This window comes from Pan troglodytes, chromosome X (genome assembly GCF_028858775.2).
Source record: "Pan troglodytes isolate AG18354 chromosome X, NHGRI_mPanTro3-v2.0_pri, whole genome shotgun sequence".
Classification (NCBI taxonomy): Eukaryota; Metazoa; Chordata; class Mammalia; order Primates; family Hominidae; genus Pan; species Pan troglodytes.
Window position 1 is genome coordinate 1,895,145 of NC_072421.2, and position 22,896 is coordinate 1,918,040.

General features: G+C 54.8%; 1 protein-coding gene across 8 annotated transcripts in view; it reads left to right on the forward strand.

Moving 5' to 3' along the window:
• The window catches only part of LOC107972835 (interleukin-3 receptor subunit alpha), a 39,943-nt gene extending 22,064 nt beyond the window's left edge, over positions 1–17,879 (forward strand). For 4 of the 8 annotated variants that reach the window (XM_054676586.2, XM_063804746.1, XM_063804749.1 and 1 more), the window contains exons 7-12: positions 1,863–1,978; positions 4,468–4,494; positions 10,811–10,925; positions 14,235–14,340; positions 16,523–16,604; positions 17,573–17,879. In XM_054676586.2, coding sequence (XP_054532561.1) covers positions 1,863–1,978; positions 4,468–4,494; positions 10,811–10,925; positions 14,235–14,340; positions 16,523–16,604; positions 17,573–17,647 — 521 coding nt within the window. In that variant the 3' untranslated portion in view covers positions 17,648–17,879. Of the gene's footprint in view, positions 1–1,862; positions 1,979–4,467; positions 4,495–10,810; positions 10,926–14,234; positions 14,341–16,522; positions 16,846–17,057; positions 17,184–17,572 lie in introns of those variants that run through there. The other 4 variants (XM_054676585.2, XM_054676582.2, XM_054676584.2 and 1 more) reach the window with 2 other exon arrangements.
• Positions 17,880–22,896: the final 5,017 nt, after the last annotated feature.

Here is a 22,896-nt window from a genome sequence, read left to right on the forward strand (position 1 = left end):
GGGGAGAGGATGGAGGAAGGGGAGCAGGAGGGGGAGGAAAAAGGAGGAGGGGCAGGAGGAAGGAGCAGCAGGAGGAGAAGAGGAGGAGAATGGGCAGGGGAGGAGGAGAGGGAAGAAAAGGAGGGGGAGGAGGAAGGAGGGGGAGGAAGGAGGGGGAGGAAGGAGGGGGAGGAAGGAGGGGGAGGAGGGTGGAGGGGGAGGAGGGTGGAGAGGGTGGAGGGGGAGGAAGAGAGGAGGGAGAAGGAGGGGAGAGGATGGAGGAAGGGGAGCAGGAGGGGGAGGAAAAAGGAGGAGGGGCAGAAGGAAGAAGGAGCAGGAGGAGAGGGAGGAAAAGGAGGTGGAGGGGGAAGGAGGAGAGAGGAGGGAGAAGGAGGGGAGAGGATGGAGGAAGGGGAGCAGGAGGGGGAGGAAAAAGGAGGAGGGGCAGGAGGAAGAAGAAGCAGGAGGAGAAGAGGAGGAGAGGGAGGAAAAGGAGGTGGAGGGGGAAGGAGGAGAGAGGAGGGAGAAGGAGGGGAGAGGATGGAGGAAGGGGAGCAGGAGGGGGAGGAAAAAGGAGGAGGGGCAGAAGGAAGAAGGAGCAGGAGGAGAGGGAGGAAAAGGAGGTGGAGGGGGAAGGAGGAGAGAGGAGGGAGAAGGAGGGGAGAGGATGGAGGAAGGGGAGCAGGAGGGGGAGGAAAAAGGAGGAGGGGCAGGAGGAAGGAGCAGCAGGAGGAGAAGAGGAGGAGAATGGGCAGGGGAGGAGGAGAGGGAAGAAAAGGAGGGGGAGGAGGAAGGAGGGGGAGGAAGGAGGGGGAGGAAGGAGGGGGAGGAGGGTGGAGGGGGAGGAGGGTGGAGGGGGAGGAGGGTGGAGGGGGAGGAAGAGAGGAGGGAGAAGGAGGGGAGAGGATGGAGGAAGGGGAGCAGGAGGGGGAGGAAAAAGGAGGAGGGGCAGGAGGAGAGGAGGAGGAGAATGGGCAGGGGAGGAGGAGAAAGGAGAGTGGAGGAGGAGGGTGACAAGGAGAATGGGGAGGAGAGAGGAGGGGTAGAAAAAGGAGAGAGAGGAAGAGTAGGAGCGGAGGAGGAGGAGGGGAGGGGAGGGGAGAAAGACCAGGAGGGTAGGAGGAGGGGGAGGAGGAGGAGGGGGCCAGGGCTGGACTTACTTCCAGGGGCCCAGGGGAGACCCAGCCAGGCAGCCGGACACACAGGGCTGGGCTGGTAGTCGGGTCACACCTGAGGATGTGGAAGTGCCTGGGGTTCCCGGGAAGTGGAGGATGTCCTGGGCCACTGGGAGAGGCGGCACATCCCCTGGGGGGCTGAGGTGGGGAAGGTGAGAAGCCAGGCAGGGGCCAGGAAGTGGAAGCTTCAGGAGGATGTGTGCAGGTCAAAGTGTAGGAGTCTCCGGGGGGGCCCATCTTGAATGATGCAGAGAGGGCCTCCAAGGCTCCAGTGTGCTGCAGGTGGGCAGAGGGGGCATGGGAAGTAGGGGTTGGCCCTGGGCAGGGGTGGGGAGTGGGCCAGGCTGCCCAGCGGGGCTGAGCCTAGAGATGGAGGAGGCAGGGAGAAAGACGTGCAGCCGCCAGTCCTTGGAAAAGCTGAACACCTGGTACTTCAGAGAACAAAAGGGTGGTTCTGAAGGCTGCTCCCAGGACAGTGGGGCTCCGGGGGTGCAACCCCAAGGCTCACTCCTCCCAGTGCCCCCAACACGGCTCAGTCCTGTGTCTCTGCCTGTGGAGTTTCTTTGTTCCCTCTTCCTTCCTGGTGTTTTTCTCTCCCGCTCTCCAAATGCATAGGAGAAGTAATTTGAAGTATCTCCAGAAAAAAAAAAGAGAAAAAGAAAAAGAAATGATTTCTTGTACTCCTAAAAGTGTTTTTCTCGTTGCTAGAGATATTAACTCCACCCAACATGACTGCAAAGTGTAATAAGACACATTCCTTTATGCACTGGAAAATGAGAAGTCATTTCAATCGCAAATTTCGCTATGAGCTTCAGATACAAAAGGTAAACTTTCACCCCGCCCCCAGCCCCCCCACCCCCGTGGACATCCCTTATTTTTGGTAAGTCGCACTCTGGGGCCTTGAAACGGGCAACAATCTCCTCTGATAACGCCACAGAAGGCATGGATCATTAAAAAACAAAAACAAAAACAAAAGGCCGGGCGCGGTGGCTCACGCCTGTCATCCCAGCACTTTGGGAGGCTGACGCAGGTGGATCACAAGGTCAGGAGATCGAGACCATCCTGGCTAACGCGGTGAAACCCCGTCTCTACTAAAAATATGAAAAAAAATTAGCTGGGCGTGGTGGCACGGTCCTGTAATTCCAGCTATTGGGGAGGCTGAGGCAGGAGAATTGCTTGAATCCAGGAGGTGGAGGTCGCAGGGAGCCAAGATCGCGCCACTGCACTCCAGCCTGGGCGACAGAGCGAGACTCCGTCTCAAAAAAAAAAACAAAAAACAAAAAACAAAAAAAAAAGTTTGAGACTGTATGCGGTCTGTTGTTTTTTATTTTTATTATTTCTATTGTTATGTGGTTATTTTTATTTTTTCTTGAACTTCCTTTTTTCTTTTGTAGTGATCTACAGATTCAATGCAAGTTTCCCAGATATTTTTGATCCACAGTTTGTTGGATCAGTTGAACATAAATATTGATTTATTTATTGAGCCACTCTGGCTCTGTAGCCCAGGTTGGAGTGCAGTGGCTTAAATCTTGACTCACTGCAACCTCTGCCTCCCGGGTTCAAGTGATTCTCCTGCCTCAGCCTCCGGAGTAGCTGGGATTATGGGCACCCACCACCACACCCAGCTAAGTTTTCGTATTTTTAGTAGGAACAGAGTTTCACCATGTTGGCCAGGCTGGTCTCAAACTCCTGACCTCAGGTGATCCACACGCCTCGGCCTCCCAAAGTGCTGGGATTACAGGTGTGAGCCTCCGTGCGCAGCCTATATGTTATATTTAGTTTTTATTTTATTTTATTTTATTTATTTATATTTATTTATTTATTTATTTATTTATTTTTGAGACGGAGTCCTGCTCTGTTGCCCAGGCTGGGGTGCAGTGGCATGATCTCAGCTCACTGTAACCTCCGCCTCTCGGGTTCAACCAATTCTCAGCTTCAGTCTCCTGAGTAGCTGGGATTACAGGCACCTGCCACCACGCTTGGCTAATTTTTTTTGTATTTTTAGTAGAGACGGGGTTTCACCATCTTGTCCCGGCTGGTCTTGAACTCCTGACCTTGTGATCCACCCACCTCAGCTTCCCAAAGTGCTGGGATTACAGGTGTGAGGCACTGTGCCCGGCCATATATTTATTATTTATGCTCAAATACTAATTATTTCATATGCAATTTTTCTGTAAGTCTAAATCTGCTCAAAAACGTTAGGTCTATTCATTTCTTTTATATTACCAAGTGTTTTTTAGCCAATCTGTTTGGGTTTTTTTTTTTTTTTTAAGAAAATAAATGGCCGGGTGCAGTAGTTTACGCCTGTAATCCCAGCACTTTGGGAGGCCGAGGCGGGATGATCACGAGGTCAGGAGATAGAGACCATCCTGGCTAACATGGTGAAACCCCGTCTCTACTAAAAATACAAAAAAAATTAGCTGGGCATGCTGGCGGGCGCCTGTAGTCCCAGCTACTTGGGAGGCTGAGGCAGGAGAATGGCGTGAACCCGGAAGGCGGAGCTTGCAGTGAGCCAAGATTGTTCCACTGCACTCCAGCCTGGGCAACAGAGTGAGACTCCGTCTCAGGAGAAAAAAAAAGAAAATAAATACAGCACAGACTTCTTTCTTTCACTGATTTGAGGGAGCAGGCATAGCTGCAGCCACAGGCAGAGTCATAGCTAGTCTGGTGTTGCACCCCCGCTAGTTCGCTGGCCTGGCATAGGCTGTCTGTGGCTACCCCTGAGTGCATCTGGATGCAGTCTGGGAGGACAGTGGGTCTTGTTTGTCCACAGGCCTCACAAAGCCCCCTCCCACCAAGGTCTTGCCACAGTGGCCCATAAGAAACCTTTTGGGCCGGGCGCAATGGCTTATGCCTGTAATCCCAGCACTTTGGGAGGCTGAGGTGGGCAGATCATGAGGTTGAGATCAAGACCATCCTGGCCAACATGGTGAAACTTTGTTTCCACTAAAAATACAAAAAATTAGCCAGGCGTGGTGGCACGCACCTGTAGTCCCAGCTACTCGGGAGGCTGAGGCAAGAGAATCGCTTGAATCCGGGAGGCGGAGGTTGCAGTGAGCCAAGATCACGCCACTGCATTCCAGCCTGGGTGACGGAGTGAGACTCCGTCTCATAAATAAATAAACAAACAAACCTTTTGGTCAGGTGCTATTTACTCCTAAGCTCATTATTTTGCCCCCACTGCTGCCCAAAGGCCTTCCCAGACCCCTCACTGTTTTGCTGGTTTTCCTGGAGGGAGAAATTTGAGTTTGGGAGGAGGAGGCTGTCAGGGACGGTCCAGACACTCAAAAGTTTGTTTGCTTTTGTGTTGCAGAGAATGCAGCCTGTAATCACAGAGCAGGTGAGTGTTCCCTACCCCCAGCCGCTGTACTTGACATTGCAAAGGGTGAGTTTTATTAAGAATAAAATGATAAAAATATTAATAATTCTTATTAATAAAATAATGAAAATATTATTAATAATGTTATTATTCAATGTTCAGTGACTTTCATTGGACAGACTCTGAGTGTCACCCTTACTGCGATCTTGCAAAATTGGGATATTTCACATCCCCAAATTGAGGGATGGGAAAAGGAAGAGTCAGGGATGACACCTCCCAAGGTGTGAGAGCCAGATGCTATGGCTGGCCAGGTGCTGTCCAAACGAGGTCCACCCATTTGCCCCAGATTCCTTACCCTGGGCCAGGCAGCCCCAGTCCAGCAGGAACAAGCTACCAAACCATAGCTCCACCCAGCAGAGACAAGCATTCAGACAGGTGGCCCAGACCTCAGACAAGCATCCCACACAGACGACCCTCCCCCAGCCCCTGCCTGGGATCTGGAGGAACAGACAGCCGGACCACAGCATTCTCTGTCCCCTCTCTCTCTGTCCATCTCTTTCCCCGTATCTCTTTCTCTGTCTCTGAATCTCTCTCCCTTTCTCCCTCCCTCTCTTTCTCTCTCTCTCGTCTCCATCTCCCTCCCCCTCTCTGTATCTCCCTCCCTTTTTCCCTCCCTCTATCTTTCTGGCTCTCTCCCTGTGTCTATCTCCCCCTGTCCCCATCTCTCTCTGTGTCTCTTTCCCTCCCTCTCTCATTCTCCTTCCCTCTCTCTATCTTTCTCTCTCTCTGTCTCTATCTCCTGCTCTGTGTCTGTCTGTGTCTGTATCTTTCTCCCTTTTTCCCTCCATCTCTCTCTCCCTGTCTCTCTCTCCCCGTTCCCATCTCTCTCTCTGTGTCTCTGTCTCTCCCTCTCTCATTCTCCCTCCCTCTTTTATTCTCCCTCCCTCTCTTTATCTCTCTCTCCTGGTCTCTATCTCCCCCGTCCCCATCTCTTTCTCTGTGTCTCTCTGTATCCTTCTCCATTTCTCCCTACATCTCTCTCTCTCTCCCTGTCTCTATCTCCCACTGTCCCTGTCTGTTTCTCCGTGTCTGTCTCTGTATCTCTCTCCCTTTCTCCCCCCATCTTTCTCTCTCTCTCCCGGTCTCTATCTCCCCTTCTCCCCATCTCTCTCTCTCTGTCTGTCTCTGTATATCTCTCCCTTTCTCCCTCCATCTTTCTCTCTCTCTCCCGGTCTCTATCTCCCCTTCTCCCCATCTCTCTCTCTCTGTCTGTCTCTGTATATCTCTCCCTTTCTCCCTCCATCTTTCTCTCTCTCTCCCGGTCTCTATCTCCCCCTCTCCCCGTCTCTTTCTCCGTGTCTGTCTCTGTATCTCTCTCCCTTTCTCCCTCCATCTTTCTGTCTCTCTCCCGGTCTCTATCTCCTCCCTCCCCATCTCTTTCTCTGTGTCTGTCTCTGTATCTCTCTCCCTTTCTCCCTCCATCTTTCTCTCTCTCTCCTGGTCTCTATCTCCCCCTCTCCCTGTCTCTCTCTGTCTGTCTCTGTATCTCTCTCCCTTTCTCCCTCCCTCTCTTTATCTCTCTCTCTCTGCCTCTATCTCCCACTGTCCAAATCTGTGTCTCTGTCTCTCCCTCTTTCATTCTCCCTTTCTTTCTCTATCTCTCTCCTTGTCTGTATCTCCCCCTCTCCCAGTCTCTCTGTATCTCTGTATCTCTCTCCCTTTCTCCTTCCCTCTCTTCATCTTTCTTTTTGAAACGGAGTTTCGCTCTTGTGGCCCAGGCTGGAGTGCAATGGCACGATCTCGGCTCACTGCAACCTCCGCCTCCCAGGTTCAAGCGAATCTACTCCCTCAGCCTCCCAAGTAGCTGGGATTACAGGCACTCGCCACCATGCCCAACTAACTTTTTTTTTTTTGTATTTTTAGTAGAGACAGGGTTTCACTAGTGGGCCAGGCTGGTCTCGAACTCCTGACCTCAGGCGATCCACCTGCCTCATCCTCTCAAAGTGCTGGAATTACAGGTGTGAGCCACCGTGCCCGGCCCCTCTCTTTATCTTTCTATCTCTCTCCCTGTCTCTCTCTCCCTTCCCCTCTCTGTCTCTCTCTCCCTTCCCCTCTGTCTCTCTCTCTCCCTTCCCCTCTCTGTCTCTCTCTCCCTTCCCCTCTCTGTCTCTCTCTCCCTTTCCTTCTCTGTCTCTCTCTCCCTTCCCCTCTCTCTCTCCATTCCCCTGTCTCTATGTCTCTGCCTTTCTCTCTCCCATTATTTCTCTGTGATTGTCTCTTTCTTTCTCTGCCTCTGTCTGTCTGTCCCCCTGTATTAGTCCATTGTCACACTGCTGATAAACATATACCCAAGACTGGGTAATTTATAAACAAAAGAGGGTTCCTGGACTCACAGTTCCATGTGGCTGGGGAGGCCTCACGATCACAGCAGAAGGTGAAGGAGGAGCAAAGACATGTCTTACACGTCAGCAGGCAAGACAGAATGAGACAGTCGCCGGGCGCAGTGACTCATGCCTGTAATCACAGCACCTTGGGAGGACGAGGTGGGTGGACCACGAGGTCAGGAGTTCAAGACCAGCCTGGCCAACATGGTGAAACCTAGCTCTACTAAAAATAAAAAAAATTACCCAGACGTGGTGGTGGTGGGCGCCTGTAGTCCCAGCTACTCGGGAGGCTGAGGCAGGAGAATTGCTTGAACCCGGGAGGCAGAGGTTGCAGTGAGTTGAGATCGCGCCACTGCACTCCAGCCTGAGTGACAGAGTGAGACTCCGTCTCGAGAAAAAAAAAAAAAAATGAGAGCCGAGAGAAAGGTTTCCCTTATTAAACCATTAGATCTCGTGAGACTTATTCACTACCCCGAGAACAGTGTGGGGGGAAACTGCCTCCATGATTCAGTTATGTCCTACCCAGTCCCTCTCACAACACGTGGGAGTTATAAGGGCTACAATTCAAGATGAGATTTGGGTGGGGACACAGCCAAACTACATCACCCACTCTCTCTGTCTCTCTGTTTCTGTTTTCCTCTCTGTCTCCGTTTTTCTTTCCCTCTCTCTGTCTCCCCTCTCTCTGTCTCCCCTCTCTCTGTCTCCCCTCTCTCTGTCTCCCCTCTCTCTGTCTCCCCTCTGTCTCTTTGTATCTCTGTCTCTCTCTGTCCATCACCCACTCTGTCTCTTTGTCTCTCTATGTCTGTTTCTGTTTTTCTCTTTCCCTGTCTCCCCTCTCTTTGTATCTATGTCTTTCTCTGTCTCTCCCTGTTTGTGTCTCTCTCTGTCCATCACCTACTCTGTCTCTTTGTCTCTCTCTGTCTCTCTGTTTCTGTTTTTCTCTCTGTCTTTCTCTTTCCCTCTGTCTCCCCTCTGTGTCTCTTTGTATCTCTGTCTCTGTTTCTATCTGTCTCTCTCTGTCCATCACCCACTATCTCTGTCTATGTCTGTTTTTCTGTCTCTGTTTTTCTCTCTCCCTCTCTCTGTCTCCCCTCTCTGTGTCTCTTTGTATCTCTGTCTCTCTCTCTGTCTCTCCCTGTCTGTTTCTATCTCCGTCCTCCTGTATTAGTCCATTTTCACGGACTAATGAGGATCCTTCCCGCCTCTCCCAGCTCCTGGGGACTCTGGGGTCCCTGGGCTTGTGGCCATATCACTCCACTCTCTGCCTCCGTCTCCACATGGCCTTCTCCTCTGCATCCGTGTCTCCTTTTTATTTATTTATTTATTTATTCGGAGACAGAGTCTTGCTCTGTCACCCAGGCTGGAGTGCAGTGGTGCGATCTCGGCTCATTGCAACCTCCGCCTCCCAGGTTCAAGTGATTCTCCTGCCTCAGCCTCCCGAGTAGCTGGGACTACAGGTGCACACCACCACGCCTGGCTAATTTTTGTATTATTAGTAAAGATGGGATTTTACCTTGTTGCTCAGGTTGACCTCGAACTCCTGACCTCAGGTGATCTACCCGCCTCAGCCTCCCAAAGTGCTGGGATTACAGGTGTCAGCCACCGCGCCCGGCCACGTCTCCTCTTCTTATAAGGATATTGGTCATTGCATTTAGGGCCCACCCTGATCCAAAATGACATCATCTCAATCTACATCTTAATGACATCTGCCATGAACAGGTATTTCATCATAAGGCCCCATTGTAAGCTGCTGGGGGCTAAGACTGCAACATATGAATTTTGGGGGATCACAATGCAGCCTCATTCTTTTGTACCCATCAAATATGAATGGTCTTTTCTTCCTTTTTTTTTTTTTTGAGATGGAGTCTCGCTCTGTCACCCAGGCTGGAGTGCAGTGGCGCAATCTCGGCTCACTGCAAGCTCCGCCTCCCGGGTTCACACCATTCTCCTGCCTCAGCCTCCCGAGTAGCTGGGACCTCAGGCGCCCGCCACCGGGCCCAGCTAATTTTTTGTATTTTTAGTAGAGACGGGATTTCACTGTGGTCTCGATCTCCTGACCTTGTGATCTGCCCGCCTCGGCCCTCCAAAGTGCTGGGATTACAGGCGTGAGCCACCGCGCCTGGCCGAGCTATTTCATCATAAGGCCCCACTGTAAGGAGCTGGGGGCTAAGACTGCAACATATGAATTTTGGGGGATCACAATGCAGACTCATTCTTTTGTACCTATCAAATATGAATGGTCTTTTCTTTTACTTTTTTGTTTGGTTTTTAATTTCAGACAGGCTCTCACTCTGTCACCCACGCTGGAGTGCAGTGGCACAGTCACGGCTCACTGCAATCTCTGCCTCCTGGGCTCAAGGGATCCTCCTGCCTCAGCCCCCCAAGTAGCTGAAACTACAGGCGTTTGCCACCATGTCAGCTCATTTAAAAAAAAAATTGGCTGGGCGCGGTGGCTCACGCTGGTAATCCCAGCACTTTGGGAGGCCGAGGCGGGTGGATCATGAGGTCAGGAAATCGAGACCATCCTGGCTAACACGGTGAAACCCCGTCTCTACTAAAAAAAAATACAAAAAATTAGCCGGGCATGGAAGCGGGTGCCTGTAGTCCCAGCTACTCGGGAGGCTGAGGCAGGAGAATGGCATGAACCCGGGAAGCGGAGCTCGCCGTGAGCCGAGATCACGCCGCTGCACTCCAGCCTGGGTGACAGAGTGAGACTCCATCTCAAAAAAAAAAAAAAATTTTTTTTTGGCTGGACGTGGTGGCTCACACTGGTAATCCCAGCACTTTGGGAGGCTGAGGCGGGTGGATCACCTGAGGTTGGGAGTTCGAGACCAGCCTGACCAACATGGAGAAACCCCATCTCTACTAAAAATACAAAATTAGCCGAGCGTGGTGGTGGGCGCCTGTAATCCCAGCTACTCGGGAGGCTGAGGCAGGAGAATCGCTTGAATCTGGGAGGCGGAGGTTGCGGTGAGCCGAGCTGGTGCCACTGCACTCCAGCCTGGGCAACAAGAGTGAAACTCTGTCTCAAAACAAAACAAAACAAAACAAATTTTCTTCTAGAGATGGGGTCTTGCTATGTTGCCCAGGCTGGTCTCAAACTCCTAAGCTCAAGGTATCCCCCCACCTCAGCCTCCCTAGTAGCTGGGACCAAAGACGTGTGTCACCACGTCTGGTAATTTTTACAGGTTTTTTTTTTTTTGGTAAAGATGGGGTCTTGCTATGTTGCCCAGGCTGGTGTCAAACTCCTGGGCTTAAGCAATTCTCCCACCTCAGCCTCCAAAAGTGCTGTGGTGAGAGGCATGAACCGTAGCGCCCAGCCCCTCTTTTCTTCTTTTATTATTTTAGTTATTTATTTATTTATTTATTTATTTAGAGACAGAGTCTCACTCTGTTGCCCAGGCTGCAGTGCAGTGGTGCGATCTCGCCTCACTGCAACCTCCACCTTTCAGGTTTAAGCAATTCTCCTGCCTCAGCCTCCTGAGTAGCTGGGATTACAGGTGTGCACCACCACGCCTGGATAATTTTTGTATTTTTAGTAGAGACGGGGTTTCACTGTGTTAGCCAGGTTGGTCTCGATTTCCTGACCTCGTGATCCACCCACCTTGGCCTCCCAAAGTGCTGGGATTACAGGCGTCCACCACCACGCTCGGCTAATTTTTTGTATTTTTAGTAGAGACGGGGCTTCACTGTGTTAGCCAGGATGGTCTCAATCTCCTGACCTCGTGATCCACCCGCCTCAGCCTCCCAAAGTGCTGGGATTACAGGTGCCTGCCACCATGCCAGGCTAATTTTTGTATTTTTAGTAGAGACAGGGTTTCGCCATGTTGGCCAGGCTGGTCTCGAACTCCTGACCTCAGGTGATCCACCTGCCTCGGCCTCCCTAAGTGCCCAGGTGAGAGTCATGAGCCACCATACCTGGCCCCTCTTCTTTATTTTCTTTCAAACCACAGGTCAGAGACAGAACCTCCTTCCAGCTACTCAATCCTGGAACGTACACAGTACAAATAAGAGCCCGGGAAAGAGTGTATGAATTCTTGAGCGCCTGGAGCACCCCCCAGCGCTTCGGTGAGTGGGCTGTGCGGGGTGAGTGGGGTGCGCGGGGTGAGCGGGGTGAGCGGGGTGCGCGGGGTGAGTGGGGTGCGCGGGGTGAGTGGGGTGCGCGGGGTGCGTGGGGTGCGCGGGGTGAGTGGGGTGCGCGGGGTGCGCGGGGTGCGCGGGGTGCGCGGGGTGCGCCGGGTGAGCGGGGTGCGCCGGGTGAGTGGGGTGAGCGGGGTGCGCGGGGTGCGCGGGGTGCGCCGGGTGAGCGGGGTGCGCGGGGTGCGCCGGGTGAGTGGGGTGCGCGGGGTGCGCCGGGTGAGCGGGGTGCGTGGGGTGCGCGGGGTGAGCGGGGTGCGCGGGGTGCGCGGGGTGAGCGGGGTGCGCGGGGTGCGCGGGGTGCGCCGGGTGCGCGGGGTGCGCGGGGTGCGCCGGGTGAGCGGGGTGCGCGGGGTGCGCCGGGTGAGCGGGGTGCGCGGGGTGCGCGGGGTGAGTGGGGTGCGCGGGGTGCGCGGGGTGCGCCGGGTGAGCAGGGTGCGCCGGGTGAGCGGGGTGCGCGGGGTGCGCCGGGTGAGCGGGGTGCGCCGGGTGAGCGGGGTGCGCGGGGTGCGCGGGGTGAGTGGGGTGCGCGGGGTGCGCGGGGTGCGCCGGGTGAGCGGGGTGCGCGGGGTGAGCGGGGTGCGCCATCCTGTGTCACGGAAACACTCCTCTCCTGCAAAGGAGAGGAGATTCACTCCCCCAGTTTCTGTGACCCCAAAAAGGACCCTGAACCCGACGGTGAACTCACACCTTGCTCTTACTCACGAGAGGAGACGTGGAAGGGAAACAAGGTCGTCCCACTGACAGACACCCCCTGGGCCTTGTAATAAAGACCGAGGCGGGCGGATCACAAGGTCAGGAGATCGAGACCGTCCTGGGTAACACGGTGAAACCCCGTCTCTACTAAAAATACAAAAAATTAGCCGGGCGTGGTGGTGGGCGCCTGTAGTTCCAGCTACTCGAGAGGCTGAGGCAGGAGAATGGCGTGAACCCGGGAGGCGGAGCTTGCAGTGAGCCGAGATCGCACCACTGCACTCCAGCCTGGGCGACAGAGCGAGACTCCATCTCAACAACAAGACAAAAGGATCGCCTCAGAGTAGAACTTCTGGCCGGGCACGGTGGCTCACACCTGCCGTCCCAGCACTTTGGGAGGCTGAGGTGGGTAGATCACCTGAGGTCAGCACTTCAAGATCAGCCTGACCAACATGGAAAAACCCTGTCTCTACTAAAAATACAAAAATTAGGTCGGGTGCTGTGGCTTAAGCCTGTAACCCCAGCTACCAGGGAGACTGAGGCAGGAGAATCGCTTGAATTGTGTTCCCTCAAAATTCATGTGTTGAAGCTTTGATCCCCCAGGAACTCAGAATGTCACTGTGTTTGGAGTTGGGGTGTTTAAAGAGGCGATTAAGGTAAAATGAGGTCATTAGGGTGGGCCCTAATCTAATAGGACTGGGGTCCTCATAAGAAGAGATGAGGACACAGACACACACACCAAGGGACAACCCTGTGGGACACAGGGAGAAGACGGCGTCTCCAAGCCCAGGAGAGAGGCCTCAGGAGGAACCAGCCCTGCCCACACCTGGATCTCAGACTTCCAGCCTCCAGGACTGTGGGAGAATCAGTGTGTTTTGTTTATAAGCTGCCTAGTCTATGGTATTCTGTGATAGCAGCCTGAAATGGACTAAGACATCTCATAAAAAGAGGAGATGAGGACACAGACACACACAGAGGGACGACCCTGTGAGCACACAGGGAGAAGACGGGGTCTGCAAGCCCAGGAGAGAGGCCTCGGGAGGAACCAGCCCTGCCCATGCCCATCTCTTGATCTTGGACCTGCAGCTTCCAGGACTGTGGGAGAATCAATTCCTTTTTCCTTTTTCTTTTTTCTTTTTTTCCTCTTTTTCTGAGATGGAGTCTCACTCTGTCGCCAGGCTGGAGTGCAGTGGCGTGATCTTGGCTCACTGCAACCTCCGCCTCCCAGGTTCAGGCCATTCTCCTGCCTCAGCCTCCTGAGTAGCTGGGATGACAGGCGCCTGCCACCACACCCGGCTAATGTTTGTATTTTTATTAGAGACGGGCTTTCTGGCCATGTTGGCCAGGCTGGTCTCATACTCCCGACCTCAGGTGATCCGCCCGCCTTGGCCTCCCAAAGTGCTGGAATTACAGGCGTGAGCCACCGTGCCCGGCCAAATTCCTTTTTCCTGAAGCCACCAAGCTGTGGGACTTTTTTATGGCAGTCCCAGCAGACAGATCCACCCTCGTTCCAAATAAGGTTATCGTCATAGGTTCTGGGGGTGAGGTCGTAGATGTATGTTTCTTTTTTTTTTTTTTTTGGAGAGAGAGTCTCTCTCTATTGCCCAGGCTGGAGGGCAGTGGCGCGATCACGGCTCACTGCAGCCTCGACCTCCTGGGCTCAAGCGATCCTCTCGGGAGGCTAAGAGAGGAGAATCGTTTGAATCCGGGAGGCAGAGGTTGCAGGGAGCTGAGATCGCACCACAGCACTGCAGAGCGAGACTCTGTCTCAAAAAAAAAAAAAAGAAAAAAGAAAAAAAATAGACCGGGTGCGTGGCTGACGCCTGTAATCCCAGCACTTTGGGAGGCCGAGGCGGGCGGATCACTTGAGGTCAGGAGTTCAAGACCAGCCTGACGAAGATGGTGAAACCCCGTCTCTATGAGAAATATAAAAATTACCCGGGCGTGGTGGCGGGCGCCTGTAGTCCCAGCTACTCGGAAGGCAGGGGCAGGAGAATCGCTTGAACCTGGGAGGTGGAGGTTGTGAGCTGAGATCGCGCCACTGCACTCCAGCCTGGGCGACAAAACGCGACTCCATCTCAAAAAAAAAAAAAAGAAAAAGAAAAAATTAACACACATACACAAATTCCGTGATAAACACAAAATCAAGTTCAAAGCACGCATGCCAGTGCTGCCTCTGCTGCCCCTCCATGCTGCCCACACCCAAAGCACCTGCCGGCCTGCTGGGCACAGTGGAAGTCCCTGGCGCTCCCCGTGTCCCGAGCACCAGGCAGACAGGGATCCCTGGTGGTCTTTCAGCTCCCTTAGGGTTCCAGACTGGGGCTGGGAGGTCCGGAAGTCGCTCCCGGTCCTGGTACTCAGGTGGCCTGCAGGTGGCCCGCAGGTGGTCACGGTCCCTGTGCAGGTGGCACTACTGGGGTGTACCCCCTGGACGCCACCCCATGTGGCAGGCACCTCTCTGCTTCCCAGGGCCCCGGGGAGAGCTTACAGTCCCTGGTCCCCCCAGGACGGCCCCCGGTCTGTGACCCTCTCACCCTTTACCCCTAGAGTGCGACCAGGAGGAGGGCGCAAACACACGTGCCTGGCAGACGTCGCTGCTGATCGCGCTGGGGACGCTGCTGGCCCTGGTCTGTGTCTTCCTGATCTGCAGAAGGTGAGCCCTCGAGGGCGTCCGCGGGCGTCGCTTGTTTCCAGTGTGACCCTGAAAGTTATTCACAGAACCATCCTGAGAATTATTATTTTTGTGACGGAGTCTCGCTCTGTCTCCCAGGCTGGAGTGCAGTGGCGCGATCTGGGCTCACTGCAGCCTCTGCCTCCCGGGTTCAGGCAATCCTCCTGCCTCAGCCTCCCAAGTAGCTGGGATTACAGGCACCCAGCAACACACCCAGCTAATTTTTGTATTTTTAGTAGAGACGGGATTTTGCCATGTTGGCCAGGCTGGTCTCGAATTCCTGGACTCAGGTGATCCACCTGCCTCAGCCTCCTAAAGTGCTGGGATTCCAGGCGTAAGCCACCTTGCCTGGCCCATATTATTATTATTGTTATGATTATTATTATTTTTTGAGTCTTGCTCTGTCACCCAGGCTGGAGTGCAGTGGCACGATCTCGGCTCACCGCAGCCTCCACCTCCCAGGTTCAAGTGATTCTCCTGCCTCAGCCTCCCGAGTAGCTGGGATTACAGGTGTGCAACACTGCACCCAGCTAATTCTTGTATTTTTAGTGGAGACGGGGTCTCACCATGTTGGCCACACTGGTCTTGAACTCCTGGCCTCAAGTGATCCCCCAGCCTCGGCCTCCCAAAGTGCTGGGATTACAGGCGTGAGCCACCGCACCTGGCCCCTTGATAATTATTCACAAAAGACCAGGGGCCAGGTCCTCTCTGCTAGCTGCCCCCTGCCAGGAGGTCTGTAGAGCCAAAGCTGAGGGCTCTGGTGGGACCAAGGGTGTCCCCAGGGTGGAGGAAGCAGGGCCGGTCCTCCCCTGCCCTACCCAGCGGGCCTGACACAGTCAGAGGGCGAAAGGCCAGGCTTTCTGGTCGGGAAGGGGCCTGGGCTAATGTCAAAGCTGTCCACTTGGATGGGCCAGGATCTGTCATGCAGACCAACTCTAGGTTTTCGGTCACCAGCTGGGTCACCCCAGGCCCTGTCTCCTTTTTTTTAGAGAAGGAGTTTTGCTTTTGTTGCCCAGCCTGGAGTGCAATGGCGCCATCTCGGTTCACTGCAACCTCTGCCTCCTGGGTTCAAGCGATTCTCCTGCCTCAGCCTCCTGAGTAGCTGGGATTACAGGGATATGCCACCACGCCCGGCTAATTTTGTATTTTTAGTAGAGACGGGGTTTCTCCGTGTTGGTCAGGCTGGTCTTGAACTCCTGACCTCATGTGATCCACCCGCCTCGGCCTCCCAAAGTGCTGGGATGACAGGCGTGAGCCAGCATGCCCGGATAATTTTGTATTTTTAGTAGAGACACAGTTTCTCCATGTTGGTCAGGCTGGTCTTGAACTCCTGACCTCAGTTGATCTGCCCGCCTGGGCCTCCCAAAGTGCTGGGATTACAGGCCTGAGCCACCATGACCAGCCAGGCCCTGTTTCCTTCCTGCTGGGTATCAGAGCTTCACAATCTGTCAAATGGGTGCCATGGTGACTTCTGTCTCCCGGGGGAAGGGGGAAAAGGGGAGGGGGAGGAGGGGGAGGGGGAAGGGGAAGAGGGGGGAGGAGAGGAGATGGGGGAGGAGGGGTGGGGGGAGGAGGGGGGAAGGGAGGAGGGGGGAAGGAGGAGGGGGAAGGGAGGAGGGGGAAGGGAGGAGGGGGAGAAGGGAGGAGGGGGAGGAGGGGGGAAGGGGAGGAGGAGGAGGGGGAGGAGAGGTGAGGGGGAGGGTGGGGGAGGGGGAAGGGGAGGGGGAAGGGGGAGGAGGAGAGGGGAGGATGAGTGGGGAGGGGGAAGGAGGGGGAGGGGGAAGGAGGGAGAGGGGGAGGGAGAGAGGGAGGGGTGGGGGGGAAGGGGTGGAGGGGGGAGGAAGAGGGGGACGCGGCCCTTGCTGCAAGCTGTCTCAGGTCGTAAACTCAGTGACCTGAGGCACCAGGGGTCTGTCTTCGCAGCTGCACCCCTGGGTGGCTCCGGTACCAGTGCCCTACTCCTTTAATTAGACACCAGCGCCTGCCTATGATGATTGTCGGGGGCGTGTCAGGGCCTCGGGGGCCGGGAAAATAGAGACCCCTCGAGTAGGTGACTTGAGTCTTTTGCTCCGTCCTGGCACTGCCTGTCCTGGACACGCCGTGTCCGAGATGATGAGCTGGTCGGTGCTGGGTTCAGAGCTGGGCCATTTCTCTTTCCTCCGAGGTATCTGCTGATACAGAGACTCTTTCCCCGCATCCCTCACATGAAAGACCCCATCGGTGACAGCTTCCAAAACGACAAGCTGGTATGTTGTTTTTTCTGCCTTGGGACGGGTCTGCAGGCGTGGTGGCCACTTTGGGAGGCCCAGGCGGGCGGACCATTGAGGCCAGGAACTGGAGACCAGCCTGGCCAACATGGAGAAACTCCGTGTCTACTAAAAATACAAAATTAGCCAGGTGTGGTGGCGGGCGCCTGTAATCCCAGCTACTCGGGAGGCTGAGGGAGGAGGATCACTTGAACCGGGGAGGTGGAGGCTGCAGTGAACTACGATCGAGCCACTGCACTCCATCTGGGCGACAAGAGTGAGATGGCCTGGACTAGGAGGCTGGACACCTGTCTGCTGGTGCTGGTGGGCGGCTGGGAAAAGCTGCAGGATGAAGGGAGTTGGGGGACACTGGGCTCCCAGCCCACCGTGATCACGGGCCGTCTCCGCACCCTGCACACCAGAGCAGAGCAGATTTTTTTTTTTTTTTTTTAGATGGAGTTTTGCTCTTGTTGCCCAGGCTAGAGTGCAATGGTGCCATCTTGGCTCACCGCAACCTCCACCTTCCCGGTTCAAGGTTCAAGCGATTCTCCTGCCTCAGCCTCCCGAGTAGCTGGGACTACAGGCATGCACCAACACACCCAGCTAATTTTGTATTTTTAGTAGAGAAGGGGTTTCACTATGTTGGCCAGGATGGTCTGGATCTCCTGACCTCGTGGTCCGCTTGCCTCGGCCTCCCAAAGTGCTGGGATTACAGGTGTGACCCACCGTGCCCAGCCCAAAGTGCCGGGATGACAGGCATAACCCACCGCACCTGGCCCAAAGTGCCGGGATGACAGGCGTGAGCCACCGCGCCTGGCCCAAAGTGCCGGGATGACAAGGCGTGAGCCACCATGCCTGGCCCACAGAGCAGATCTGAGATGGGACAGGCCCCCGCAGATCAGGACATGGGCTCTGTTATCTGGGGGGTGGCCGACTCACCCTGCCTCCTCCTCCTCTCATCTCTGCAGGTGGTCTGGGAGGCGGGCAAAGCCGGCCTGGAGGAGTGTCTGGTGACTGAAGTACAGGTCGTGCAGAAAACTTGAGACTGGGGTTCAGGGCCTGTGGGGGTCTGCCTCAATCTCCCTGGCCGGGCCAGGCGCCTGCACAGACTGGCTGCTGGACCTGCGCACGCAGCCCAGGAATGGACATTCCTAACGGGCGGTGGGCATGGGAGATGCCTGTGTAATTTAGTCCGAAGCTGCCAGGAAGAAGAACAAAACTTTGTGTGTTTATTTCATGATAAAATGATTTTTTTTTTTTTTTTTTTTTAACCCACTCACTGGTCCCTGTCTCTGGATTCAGCCCCATTCCTCCAACACTACTAGAGAGACTGTTTCCACTGTTTTTTTTTTTGGAGATGGAGTCACGATCTGTCTCCCAGGTTGGAGTGCAGTGATGCAATCTCAGCTCACTGCAACCGCTGCCTCCCGGGCTCAAGCAGTTCTCCTGCCTCAGCCTCCCGAGTAGCTGGGATTACAGGCATACACCACCACCCCGCCTAATTTTTATATGAGCCGGTCTCGAACTCCTGACCTTGTGATCTGCCCGCCTCTGCCTCCCAAAGTGCTGGGATTACAGGCGTGAACCACCACACCTGGCCTTTTTTCTTTTTTGAGACCGAGTCTCGGTCTGTCGCCCAGGCTGGAGTGCAGTGACGCGATCTCGGCTCACTGCAACCCCCACCTCCGGGGTTCAAACGTGTCCTGCCTCAGCTTCCTGAGTAGCTGGGATTACAGGCACCTGCCACCACACCTGGCCAATTTTTGTATTTTTAGTAGAGATGGGGTTTCACCATGTTGGTCAGGCTGGTCTTGAACTCCTAACCACAAGTGATCCACCTGCCTTGTCCTCTCAAAAGTGCTGGGATTACAGGCATGAGCGACCGTGCCCAGCTTCCAGTGTTTTATAACTAGCTCCTCCAGGACTTCTGAGAAACACATCACCTTTGCTGCTTTCCGAGGGTGCCAGATGTCCGGCCTGGCCTGTCTGTCCTCTCCGGCCCCCGGCTGTACACATGACCCTGGCTGCATGGATTTTTTTTTTTTTTTTTTTTTGACACGGAGTCTCACTGTCACCCAGGGTAGAGTGAAATGGAGCCATCTCAGCTCACTGCAACCTCCACCTCCAGGGTTCAAGCAATTCTCCTGCCTTAGCCTCCTGGGTAGCTGGGACTACAGGCACCTGCCACCACGCCTGGCTAATTTTTGTATTTTTAGTAGAGACGGGGTTTCATCACGTTAGCCAGGCTGGTCTCGATCTCTTAACCTCGTGATCTGCCTGCCTCGGCCTCCCAAAGTGCTGGGATTACAGGCGTGAGCCACCGCGCCAGGCCTGGCTGCCCGTCTCTTTCTAAGCCACCTTACAGGGCTTGTGTAGCCAGGTAGACTCTGATGTCCCTAAACATGCTGTGTCCACGCACCTTTTTACCCACAGACGTGAGGAGCTGCCCACATCCAGCGGGGGCTCTGGGATCTGCCCTGGCAGGGTCAGTCGTGCTCACACCCCGAGGCCAGCCTGGGCTCTTTTCTCCCCACCCTGGCCTGACCTCTGTGTCCCCACCCTCATTCCCCAGAGCTGGATGGATGCTGGCTTGACTTCTGACCCCCTCCCCAGGCCCTGTCTCCCCGTTGGGGTCTTCCCGACTAGGCCTCTGCTGGGTGTGAGGGCCAAAACGAAAACGGGTACCTGGAGCTGCAGGAAAGGAGATGAAAGGAGGTATCAGCGTCGCCTGTGTGTGGCGGGGGAGGCCGGGCAGCCTGGCGCAGAAAAGCAGGGAGAAGGAATCCAGGAAGCAGGTAGGCTGGCAAGGAGGGAGCCCACCAGCCCACCTGCGGCCCCTGGGAATGGTCCCATCGTCTGCGGGTTGAACCTAAAACACGGAGCCCTGGATGCCCCACCGTAAATCCACAGGAAGGAACTATGATTTTTTTTTTTTTTTTTTAAGACAGAGTCTCGCTCTGTCGCCAGGCTGGAGTGCAGTGGCGTGATCTCAGCTCACAGCAACCTCCACCACCCAGGTTCAAGTGATTCTCCTGCCTCAGCCTCCCCAGTAGCTGGGATTACAGGTGTGTACCACCATGCCCAGCTAGTTTTTTGTATTTTTAGTAGAGATGGGGTTTCTCCATGTTGGTCAGGCTGGTCTCAAACTCCCGACCTCAGGTGATCCGCCCGCCTTGGCCTCCCAAAGTGCTGGGATTTCAGGTGTGAGTCACCAGGCCTGGCCCTTTTTTTTTTCTTTTTTTGGAGACAGTCTTGCTCTGTCACCCAGGCTGGAGTGCACTGGCACCATCTCAGCTCACAACAACCTCTGCCTTCTGGGTTTAAGCGATTCTCCTGCCTCAGCCTCTCGAATAGCTGAGACTACAGGCATGTGCCCCCACGCCGGGCTAGCTTTGTGTTTTCAGTAGAGACGGGGTTTCACCATGTTGGCTAGGCTGGTCTGGAACTCTTGACCTCATGTGATCCGCCCATCTCGGCCTCCCAAAATGTTGGGATTACAGACGTGAGTCACCGAGTCTGGCCCCCCACCACCCCCGTTTGTTTTTTTGAGACAAAGTCTGGCTCTGTCACTCAGGCTGGAGTGCAGTGGCACAATCTCACCTCACAGCAACCTCTGCCTCCTGGGTTCAAGCAACTCTCCTGCCTCAGCCTCTCGAGTAGCTGGGATTAGAGGTATGCACCATCATGCCTGGCTAACATTTATTTTTAGTAGAGACAGGGCTTCTCCATGTTGGTCAGGCTGGTCCTGAACTCCCAACCTCAGGTGATTCACCTGCCTCACCATCCCAAAGTGCTGGGATTACAGAGGTAAACCACTGAGCCCAACCGGAACTGTGATTTTGATAGTACCCACAAGGCAGGATTCTCTTAAAAACAGCTATGCCACCATGTATTATTGTCTATGAAGTTATCTCCAACACTCAGCTTGCTGAGAGCCTCAGCATTTCAAGATTGTGCAGGACTGGCCAGGCACAGTGGCTCATGCCTGTCATCCCAGCACTTTGGGAGGCCGAGGCGGGCGGATCACGAGGTCAGGAGATCGAGACCATCCTGGCTAACATGGTGAAACCCTTGTCTCTACTAAATACACAAAAAAAATTAGCCGGGCTGTGGTGGCGGGCGCCGTAGTCCCAGCTACTCAGGAGGCTGAGGCAGGAGAATGGCCTGAACCCGGGAGGTGGAGCTTGCAGTGAGCTGAGATTGTGCCACAGCACTCCAGCCTGGGTGACAGAGTGAGACTCCGTCTCAAAAACAAAAAAACAAAATTAGCCGCGCACGGTGGTGGGCACCTGTAATCCCAGCTACGTGGGAAGCTGAGGCAGAATGGCTTGAACCTCGGAGATGGAAGTTGCGTTGAGCCGTTATCACACCATTGCAGTCCTGCCTGGGTGACAAGAGACTCCATCTCAAAGAAAAAAAAAAATCAAGGAGTAAACTTGTTGGTCTTTGAATTGTAACTTTGGAGAACCTCCCCGCCACTACCGAATTCCCCAAAGTCCAGCGTACCACGTAAGATTTCACCTGATCCGCTGAGGAAACCATGCCCCAATTACTAGGTTAAAATCTATTAAGTGCCGGGCACAGTGGCTCACGCCTGTAATCCCAGCACTTTGGGAGGCTGAGGGTGGATCACCTGAGATCAGGAGTTCAAGACCAGCCTGACCAACACGGTGAAACCCCATCTCTACTAAAAATATAAAAATTAGCCGGGCATGGTGGCAGCTGCCTGTAATCCCAGCTACTTGGGAGGCTGAGGCTGCAGTGAGCTGAGATTGCGCCACTGCACTCCAGCGTGGGGGACAGAGCAAGACTCCGTCTCAAAAAAATAAAAATAAAAAACTATTAAGTATCAGGAGTGAAAATACATCCAAGAGTGAATGAAGCAGTGACCACAGCTCCAGGCAGGAACTCGGAGCCCAGGTCCCCGTGGGTTGCGAGTGTTTTGTGGAGGGTGTGCAGGACCCACAGGGCTGATGGTGGAAGGTCCTGCTTTGCCACTTGCCTCTGGGCCGAGTCACGTGACCAAGACGAGCTCTCACGGAGCTTTCCTGATCTCTGATATCATCGGGACACAAATGAGGGTTTCTACCTGGCCAAGTGCAGAGATGTAGAGTCTGCCTTTCGGGCCAGGAGCGGTGGCTCAAACCTGTCATCCCACCATGTTCGGAGGCTGAGGCGGGCGGATCATTTGAGGCCAGGAGCTCGAGAGCAGCCGGGTAGGTAAACATGGTGAAACCCCATCTCCACTAAAAATACTAAAATCAGCCGGGTGTGGTGGTGCACACCTGTAGCCCCAGCTACTTGGGAGGCTGAGGCAGGAGAATTGCTTGAACCTGGGAGGCAGAGGTTGCTGTGAGCCGAGATTGCACCACTGTACTCCAGCCTGGGCGAGAGCGAGACTCCATCCCAAAAAAAAGATGCTTTTTACTACGGCCGGGATTTCTGGAGAGCACGGGAGAGCCGGCTCTGGAACCCCAGGGCTGTAGTCTCTGTGGCCCTGCCATGCGCTGACACCAAGGCCCAAGGTTCGGCCCGGTACAGATTCAACACGGCTTTTCTTGCCCCGCAATGAATGTTTCAGCAGAAAGAGCTGGAAGGAAGCTGTCGTGCCTCGCGGTGGGTACCCCTTGTGGTGGATTCTCACGGGTGACCCCGCGGACACACAGCTGCCACTCTGGGGACCCCGACCGACTCCACTGTTCATGCTGGAATGGGGGCTGGAGTGGCCCTCGGGAGCTACAGGAGGTGGAGAGGAACGCAGGGTGTCACGCCTGTTTCAGTTTCCCCAAGATTCACGCTGAAAACGCCCCTCTCCCAAGTGACGGCGTTGGGAAGTGGGGGTCTTTGGGAGTCATGAAGCCTCATGGATGGGATCAGTGCCCTTAACAGAAGGGACTCCAGAGAGCACCCTGGCCTCATCCATCATCTGAGGACACACAGGGAGAAGGCGCCATCTAGAAGCCAGGAACTGGGTACTCACCAGAGACTGAATCTACCATACTTTGGTTTTCTGGGACCTCCAGCATCCAGAGCTGAGACATGTGGTCATACAAATGCTCTCAGAGAAGGTACAGTAAGTGCAGGTGCCCTGGGGTCCTCCAGCATTTACCAGCGAGCCCGGCTACACTTCCGCCAGCCTTGGTTTCTACCCCCCGCCTCTTCCCAGCTGTGACCCTGCCCTCTGTGCCCCGGGGGTGCTGGGGAGGAGGCAGCACCGCAGACCGGGAACGTGGGCCAGCCACGGGCAGAGCGTGGCCCCATCTGCGTCCCGTGGGCCCAGCGCCCATCTCCA